Here is a 10,081-nt window from a genome sequence, read left to right as displayed (position 1 = left end):
TTAGAACTGAAAATCCGGTTGCCAGGACAATGTGACGTTTTCACCTTAGCACTCTATTTCACAGTGAAAAAGGAGGAACTAAGTGGGTGCTAAGTGGGTCGTCATAGCGTAAACGAAAGAAAGGAAAAGACACTTAAGATACTGCCCTGGTAAAAATAAATGCCGTCCATCTCAATTTCTTTTAACTTGTGTATTCATTAAGGAAGTCATTAGGTGCTTTTAAAGAGTTATAATATGCAACCAAATTCGATTTGCTAGTGCGTGTATTTGCGTGTTTGTAGGGGTCCATGGCTGGTTTGTGTCCAGGGCCCGTGCTCATGTTAATCCGTCCTTGATTACCAGTATCGATAGTGAAGTCTTGAGGTAAAACAATATGTGGGGCAGAAGGAGCAAGAAACTGACTTTGGATTGCTCTTTACCTAAGAAATGGGATCAAAGGCCAAAAAAGGTTTCTAACCTATATTAGTCATGCCTTTTAGGAGTAAAGGCTCAGTTTTGGTACCACATCGATGCAACGCAAGGGGGTTTACTGACCTATTACGTCCTTGCGGACCCTCCTTGCGTCCACCCCAAGGGTCGGGCGCGCGCCTCCCAAAAATTGTAATCTTGCGTCGAGGCAACGCAGCAGCAAGGGCTGTGATTGGTCCCCCAACTAAAGCCCAACGCAGAAGCAAAACATGTTTACGACTGCCTTGAGCCGTCTGCGTTGTCATTGCATTGCGTCGACGTGGAACCATAACTGAGCCTTTATATGTCTCATATTGTTGATGCTCCCCTGCCAATGGATTTGCCCCGGCTCAACAATTAATTCTTTACCTTCCAGCATGACAGGAGATCGCCTGGGGCTCTCTTGGCTCAGCGAAAGTGTCTTTGGCCGCGACCCCCCGCCCGCTGAAGCAATGATGTCTTTCGAGGAACAGTTCATTGGAGATACGTACGGCCGAGAGGACATCCCACCACAGAGCGTGAGTCCCTCCTCCACTCTAAAGGGTTTTCACGACTGTTATCTCCCGCGGATAAGACCTAACTATGGTTATACTGGTTTATCGTTGGCCTAGAGCAGGGGTCACCAACCTTTTTGAACCTGAGAGCTACTTCATGGGCACTGAGTCATACGAAGGGCACCCAGTTCTATACACTCTTCTGAAATAACAAATTTGCTCAGTTTGCCTTTAGTTATATATTACTATTGATGATTAATGATACTCATCTATTGTGAAGACATCTTAATTAATTAAGTCATGTTAATGATTTCTAACAATAATTATCAACAATGACTTCAAAAAGGTGGGAAAGAGTTGTTCAAGAATGAGTAGTGCTATTTTTAGAACAGGCCTGCGGGCGCCTCATGTGGTCCTTGCGGGCGCCATGGTGCCCGCAAGGACCACTGTGTTGGTGACCCCTGGCCCAGAGACTGTCGCATGTACGTTGCCCCATAGGAGCGTCTCCAGGCGACAACGCGGTAGGGCGGGAGTTGCATATTGTGTATTTTGCTTGTGTGTGTGTATGAGCCACAGTAAATCCACTGCGGGTCCATATGTAACTGAATTAATTTGGAATGCAGATTGTTTACATTCACCCGCTTCTGTGTAATGACAACAGCAGTACCCCCTCTCTGGTCCCCCCAGACCTGCCCTGACACCCTCACCAGGAAGTGGTCGTCCACCGGCTTTAATGGAAGTTTTCTGGCGACCATTCCGGTTCTCCAGTGGGCCAAGGACGTCAATCTCCAACAGTACCAGCGCCTGAAGCAGTATGGCGGTACCTACGGATGGGCATCGATGGACTATGAGAGTAAGAAGTGTGTGTGTGTGTGTGTGTGTGTGTGTGTGTGTGTGTGTGTGTGTGTGTGCGTGTGCGTGTGCGTTTGCGCGTGCGCGCGTGGTGAATATACCTTCTTGTCTCAAGAAACTGCTCAATACTTGATGAGCAGGAATTTGGCTTGCGGCTTGAGGCAGTGATCTGAACGCACACTCAGCCAGCAGTTGTGAACTGTACAAATATTTTCTGTTAAGGCTTCAAATCAACACCGTATTGTCATGGAACCCGCCAGAAAGGCCTCCTTCACAGCTCCGGTTCGAGTCACGCTTACGTTCCTGAGACGGCCCACCGGCACTTAGGATACCGATATTTACTTTACTGCAGTCTGCTTGTTATCCATGTACCCACTCGGACGGCTGTAAAGTGTGTTTGTATTAAGGTATGAATGTATATTGCCCCCTTTTGTCACATGCCTAGTTAAAACCTTTTTCTTTTTTTTAAGCAAGAACCAACGGGAACTCCATGTAGGGTTAATGAGGTATTTCTTTTTATTACTGGCCATAAGTAAAATGACAGTCGGGCAAAAACATAAAACTTCAAGCGTAGAAGCAATTTTCATTTAAGAGAACTTCAACCCTATAATGTTGGTGAACAAGGAAAAACGTTTGCGGCGTAATAAACCAGCAAGCAGGTAATAAAACATTTCGCCCCTGAGGTATTGTCAGGTCATCATTTCTCGGGAAGAAAGCTTTATCGAAGAGATGTCCTTTTGTAAACAAACCCAATGGCTCTCCATCAACGGGTGGGTTTATTAGGTAGGCTTATTTTGTAGTTTTCTTAAATAAACCCTATGGATCCCCCTTATATGTTTTCTTCAGCAGATTATGTTTGTAACAAAACAGGAAGCAAGGTAGTAGCACCGCTGGAACCCTGATGACGTACAACCCGATGCACTACTGTCCCCTCTTGCTATTTCCATCGTAACCCTGAGTCAAATCACCGATGAGCGTTCTGGCAGAATGATACGGGAAGCTTGTCCGACTCTGAACCGACACACTCCTCCCCCCCGACAGCACTGAACGCCACACTCTCCGTCCTCAACCGGACGGCCAACCACCAGATGTTTGACGACTGGCAACTCCGTCGGAAGGGCTCGCAGTGCGTCCGCTGCGCCGTGGTGGGCAACGGGGGGATCCTGAATGGTTCCGGCAAGGGCCGCGAGATCGACGGTCATCACTACGTGTTCAGGTACGTAATATCTATATACATATCTCTATAAATATCCTTGTGTCTATATGACAGCCATCACTACGTCTTCAGGTATGTAATATCTATATACATATGTCTATAAATATCCATGCATCTATACGACAACCTTCACTACGTGTTCAGGTACGTAATATATATATATCTCTATTCATTTTGCTTTAATTTTTCACCATTGCATAAATCAAACAATTAAATGTCCTTTATAAACTTTTTTGTCTTGCTTTTCTATAAAAAAAATCAATTACAAATTTGATACAAAATATTTATTTAATACTGAACGTTTTCTAACATTCCAGCAGACATTAAAATCTAAGAACAATGTACCTTTAAATAAATGAGTAAATATAAAAAAAATAAATAAAAAAAATAAATAAAAATTGGTGTATTATGTTCAGCCTTTTTACTCTTTCGGCCGTAACCGAACATTATGTTTTGGGCCATTTTCGGCCGAACATGTTCGGTGGCCGAATATTCGGTGCATCCCTAGTCTATACGACAGCCTTGAACCTTGAGCCTTGTACCTGAACACTACGTGTTCAGGTACGTAATATACATATCTCTATAAATATCCATATGTCTATATGACAGCCTTCACTATGTGTTCAGGCATGTCATATATCTACAGTACAAACATAAATATCCATATGTCTATATGACAGCCATCACTACTTGTTCAGGTACGTAAAATCTATAGACATATCTCTATAAATATCCATATGTCTATATGACGACCACGTGTTCAGGTACGTGACATCTATATCTATATCTATGTATTCTATATAAATGTTAATGTCTATATTCCGATTCAACTTTATTGTCATTGTGCAAAGTACAGTGTCAACGAAATGCAGTTGGAGATCTAAATAGAAGTGCAAAAGAGCAATTAAGGTGCAGCCTGGTTTAACATGAATTGTCATATGGTGCAATACAGCAGCAAAGTTAAAGTGACCTAGTGAGGAATGGGCAGCATAAGATGGGTATAAGGGATAAGAGCAGCATGGATGGACAGTTCGATAGTGATGAAGTTATCGGACGCAGTAAGTACCATGTGAGTACTATATGAATTAAATACATCTGGCTTTCTATCTTTTTCCTTCAGGACGAACGGAGCTGTCCTCAATGGTTTCCAGAAGGACGTGGGCACACGCACCACCCACTACACCTTCTCCACCAACACCTTCAAGAACTCCATCAGGAGCTACCGTAAACAGGGCTACAGTGGACCACCGCTGTCCGAGGTCAGGAACCCGCCAGGCCAGCACCTCCACCCTCACACACCTCCACCCTCACACCACCCTCACACACCTGCCACCACCACCTCCACCCTCACACCACTGCCACCACCACCTCCAACCTCACACCACTGCCACCACCACCTCCAACATCATACCATCACCACCACCACCTCCACCATCACCACCACCTCCAACATCATACCACCTCCACCACCACCACCACCACCACCTCCAACATCATACCATCACCACCACCACCTCCACCACCACCTCCACCACCACCACCACCACCACCTCCAACATCCTACCACCATCACCGCCACCTCCACCCTCACCACCACCTCCACCACCATCACCACCACCTCCACCACCACCACCATCACCACCAGCTCCACCACCACCAGCTCCACCACCACCATCACCTCCACCTCCACCCTCACACCACTGTCACCACCACCTCCACCATCACCACCTCCACCATCACCACCACCTCCACCACCACCTCCACCACCACCATCACCTCCACCTCCACCCTCACACCACTGTCACCACCACCTCCACCATCACCACCTCCACCATCACCACCACCTCCACCACCACCTCCACCACCACCATCACCTCCACCTCCAACATCACCGCCACCTCCCCCTCCACCTCCACCCTCACACCACCATCACCACCACCTCCCCCTCCACCACCACCATCACCACCACCTCCATCCTCACACCACCATCACCACCACCCCCACCACCTCCACCATCACACTACCACCCCCTCCACCTCCATTATCACACTACCATCACCTCCACCTCCACCGTCACCACCCCCTCCACCATCACACCACCATCACCTCCACCATCACCATCACCTCCACCCTCACACCACCTCCACCTCCACCCTCACACCACCATCACCACCACCTCCACCCTCACACCACCATCACCACCACCTCCACCCTCACACCACCATCACCACCACCTCCACCCTCACACTACCATCAACATCACCTCCACCAGATCAAACCATACACTTTGAGCATTGTTCCACTTGAGTCTCATGTTAATGCTTGGGAAGGCGATTTGGAGTAAGCAGCCAGAGTAAGCTAGATTTTAAAAGTATCCAACTGAACAGATCCCACCCCCCCCCCGTTCAGTCCAACATCTAAAGCCACTCTCGTAAAACACATGAATTGCTCACAAGCATTTGCAATAGGAGTGCCCATCCTTGGGGAAGAATCTGGTCATGTTCAGTGAGTACAAAGAGCAGGGTGCACGCGAGTAGGTAGAAGGACCTGCGGGTAAACTTGCTAATCCTTTCATTTGTGCCACAGGGAATGGAATGGAAGGGCTCAATACAGGCCTGTGAATTCCACAGATACCAGATTTGTTATGTCAGAGCATTGTATCTATTGCTTGCTGTCTGTTTGTAAAGAGAAGTTCAACAAATATAGGAAAAATTTATAAAAAAATCCTCAGCAAACTGCCTACCCTAGTTTTAACCGATCACGGTTCAGGCGTCTTCTCCATATATGTCTCCGGTTGGATCCTTTACGTTTCAACGTACACAACAAATGGTATTGGGTAAAAGTTAACATTTCTCTGGAATCGCTTTAGATCAGCCCTTTTGATAGAGCACCTAGCTACTGGGTCACTGTCGGGGTTCTGGTACGTTTTGACCGTCTCGGGCCAAGTCAAGCCCTCTCACACCTCTCTGCCATCCCTGCACCGGTCTACAGGAGACGCGCTACGTCTTCCTTCCAGACCACGACCGTGACTACCTGCTGGTGAAAGCTGTTGCCACACACACACCGGTGGAGCGAGGCCGGGATAAAACCAAAACGTAAGCGTGTGCTAGTGTGTGCGATTGTGAACCTTCTAATATATAATTGTAGTACCAAGGGTCTAACCTATATGCAGCATCTCCTGTCTTCATTAAAATGTACATTGACTACATAAACTGATATAAGAACCCTTGTGTGAATTGCATAATTTGGGTGTTATCTATTGTTATATGATTAATAATTGTTTTTTAATTAATTAAATTATTTCTTTATTTTTGTTTGCTTGTTTGTCAATATCTTTTCAGCTTTTGTAATTTGAAATATTAAGGTGTCTGAATATTAACTATAACCATAAAATTGCATCTCATTCCCGATCATTTGCTGTGTATGTTTTCTAGTCCACCGACGTACTTTGGAGAGGATGCGACGGCGGAGAAGCTGAAGATGTATCACCCAGACTTTGTCCGCTACCTCAGGAACAGGTGAGCCAATACAAAGAAAATATGATGAACAACAGAACAGTGCCTGAGTGTTTACATGTACTTAAAACAAAGTGGGTGTGGCAGAAACCTGTACAGGCTTACATGGAAACCACACCCAAAATATATTTGGGGGGGGGGGGGGGCTTCGAAGATGGTTCTTGTGTTCGTAATGATTGGGTGTTGGTGTGAAGATGCTGCTGTAAAATGCGTCCGGGGAAAGATTTCCTAACACTGTCAGCCCCATTCCCCACCAGTAGGGGGCCTCTTACACAATAAACCATTCTCTCTTTTTTTTTTATATTCTTCTATATACTTATTTTTAAAAATATCTGGTAGGTTCTTTCAATCCCACGCACAGAAGAAAGGATACAGGAGAATCTACCGTCCGTCCACAGGCTCTGTGATGCTGTTGGCGGCTCTGCACACCTGCGACCAGGTAACCAACCATCTTTCAAAACAAAGGTGCTCAAAGCGTGTAACTAGTTGTTTGTCTGCGTGATGAATCAGATCGGTTCCCGATAGAATTTGTTTGTTCATCATTTCAACTCACAAGGTCGTCAATTACTTGCCCCACGAACCCCTAACCCTCGTGTCTAGGATTGATCTTCTTTGTGGCTTATGATCATCTTTGCCGTGCAGGTCAGCGCCTATGGCTTCATGACGCCCGACTATAAGAAGTACCCGAACCACTACTATGACAAAACCCTGAGCAAAGTGAGATTCTTTGCCAACCATGACTATGGCTCGGAGCTGGGGCTGTGGCAGAAGCTGCACAAGGATGGCCTCATACGGCTGTACATGCGATCGTGAGCCATGGGGACATTCCGGCCAGCGGCACGTGGCCTTCATAGCACTGGGACGAGGTGGTCATTTGGTGGCAGGAAAACCTAATGCAATTTTTATTTTATTTTAATATTATGACAAACCGTCTAATCAGCTGCTACACTGCCTTGACTCTTAACGGATTGTATTTCCCTCTCAAAGCTTGTTTAACATTTGTATTTGGTGAAGGGCTCGCTGTGTACGGGATAATAGTTGTGTTGGTTTAATTGTTAAGTTAAAAGGTCAAAATTAAGATTTGATGGAAACCACATGGTGGTTGATCGCTCTAGTGCCTTGAAACTCCAACCTAAGGGTCTGTCTTTTAAGATACTTAAATTATTAAATTGTCAGTTTTAACGCAAGTTCATTGTTGTGTAGTCTACGATGCACACTTTATTTTAAAAACATTATTGTAAAAAGTTGCAAAAGACTCTGAGGATCATCACTGTCAAGTTCCAAACCTAGGCGTCTTTCATTTAACCTCTTAAACTCGAGGTTCCCCAGATTTGGGAAGACCGTGATCACTCTCGCAGAAAAAGGCATACAACACTTCCCTTATTATGTAGAAATATCAAATTAAACATGAGAAACTCTGCTACAAGCACATATAAGTAATTTTTACAAACACCAAACACGACTCAAACACCAAGGATATTAATTAGAGAAATTAGACAATTAAAAATAGGCTGGAGCTTAAGAGGTTAAAGGTCCCATGGCATGCCACTTAAAAAAAAAAAAAAAATGTATTTCTGTTTTAAAGCAGGTTTATTGTTGTGTAGTCTACGATGCACACTGCATTTTAAGAAAAATATTGTAAAAAGCTGCCAAAGACTGGGAGGAACATCATCGCTGTGGCGATATTTCAACGGACCGAAGACGTTTCCCCTGACAACACCGGGAAGGATACGGCCCACAACCCGTCGGTCCTTTCTCTCCTGGCCGAGCTAGGGGGGTTTCCAGGGGTAACTCTTGTGGAGAGCGGCACGATTTTCCAAGCCACGACGGCGCTGGACCTCGCCGAAGAACGGTTGTCTCCTCACTGGTGGACTGAAGATGATTTTTTTTTGTGCTGCGGAACAAGAATAACGGTGCCCCCGCGAAAGAAACTCTATACAGTTTAACCTGCCAAAGAAGAATCAGGGAAGATCTTTTTTATATTGTTGAAGGACTTTCTGGTGTTGAATCAATGGGTGTTTGAAGGGATACGTAGACTAGCATTGAGCACTTTCTTAACGTGATTTTTCAAGCAAAAGAGAAACCTCAAACCTGTTGGGTTAACAGTTTATTTCTCTCCACGTATTGTCTGGTAATCCTGTTTTTGTTTGGTTTGAAGAACCAAAGGATAGCTTTGAGCACTAGGGAAGCTTAAAAAAATGGTGCCAGAGTTAGCAAAAAAGCTAATTTTCATTCCTTTGGCAGATCAATCACATTACATTAATAAGGAAAAATGCAAGAATGATATAAAGCAATAAAGAAGGATTTCAGTGCCAAATATATATGATTTTACAGATGCCATGATAGAAGTCAAGTCAATATCTTTCTCTCTGTCGCGTGGAAACACCCGCCTGCAACTTAGAATACATTCACTGATGTTCGACTGTGTTGATGTTGTTGATGCTGATTTCTTGAAGCACTAACCCTAACCCTACTATTGACACCTTTTGGCGGGAATAAATCTTTGCATATTTTGTGATAAAGTCTGCCCCTATGACATTCACTTAACCTGCCTTTCAATTCAATTCAACTACCAGAACCTCAACGATTCATATATATATATATATGAAGAAGTAACAGGGAAGGAGTCTAAGCAGAAATATTATTCAGGTAATGAAATCAGAGGGGTGGTGTTGGCGGTGAGTGATAACAAGGCCTGACGTGTGTGTGTGTGTGTGTGTGTGTGTGTGTGTGTGTGTGTGTGTGTGTGTGTGTGTGTGTGTGTGTGTGTGTGTGTGTGTGTGTGTGTGTGTGTGTGTGTGTGTGTGTGTGTGTGTGTGCGTGTGCGTTGAGGGATAAAGAGACCCTGAGTCAGACTTTCAGTGAGACAAGAAAAAAAATGGCTTCTCCATTCAGGGATAAAACGCAGCGTGTGAATACATGTAAAAAAAAACTGGTTTCTTTTGGTTTCATATTCAGGTCGGACACGCATACAAACATTTCACTTTGAACTTTTCTGATCAAGGCAAATATCAGAGTTTAGTTTATCCCCCTTTCCAGGGCTTGCCCGTAGAAGTGTAGGCTACATTAATTCTGGCATCAAAGCAGAACACTTACATCTCTGACGGCTACAAGGAAATAACACAGTCCTTTTTCACCTAGCGGCGATCTCGGTTCTAACAGTGTTTAGAACCAAGAGTGAACTAAGACGGCCCCTCAGTGAGTCAGGGCCGTGGAAAGACTTGCGTGGGGGGCCGGTGAAACGGACTCAACACAGTCAGAAATATTTCTTACATTAGTGATCGCACCGTCGATATTCTCAGTCAACTCAAGGTCTCTCAGTCAACTCAAGTATTGTTTCTCTCTCTCTCTCTCTCTCTCTCACTCACTCACTCATTCACTCACTCACTCACTCACTCACTCACTCACTCTCTCTAATATACAGTCCTACTCACCCAATTCAAGGTTTCCCAGTGAATGAAAAATCTGTTCCAGTTCTCTATCTGTCTCTGCTCCCGCTGTCTCTTTAAGATAGGAGGTATGGAGGCTTCAGTGGTCTTGCACCCGTCTGGATGAAC

At 45.0% G+C, this 10,081-nt stretch overlaps 1 protein-coding gene across 1 annotated transcript; it reads left to right on the top strand.

The window, feature by feature from the left end:
* The first annotated feature begins 826 nt into the window (after positions 1–826).
* LOC130371360 (alpha-N-acetylgalactosaminide alpha-2,6-sialyltransferase 2-like) lies at positions 827–9,062 on the top strand. Its single transcript, XM_056577120.1, has 8 exons — positions 827–965; positions 1,629–1,794; positions 2,835–3,009; positions 4,130–4,268; positions 6,001–6,104; positions 6,444–6,527; positions 6,864–6,963; positions 7,167–9,062. The coding sequence occupies exons 1-8, from the start codon at positions 900–902 to the stop codon at positions 7,335–7,337; spliced, it is 1,005 nt and encodes a 334-aa protein (XP_056433095.1). The 5' UTR covers positions 827–899; the 3' UTR covers positions 7,338–9,062.
* Positions 9,063–10,081: the final 1,019 nt, after the last annotated feature.

This window comes from Gadus chalcogrammus, chromosome 18 (assembly GCF_026213295.1).
Source record: "Gadus chalcogrammus isolate NIFS_2021 chromosome 18, NIFS_Gcha_1.0, whole genome shotgun sequence".
Lineage (NCBI taxonomy): Eukaryota > Metazoa > Chordata > Actinopteri > Gadiformes > Gadidae > Gadus > Gadus chalcogrammus.
This window is presented reverse-complemented; position numbering and strand designations above follow the sequence as displayed.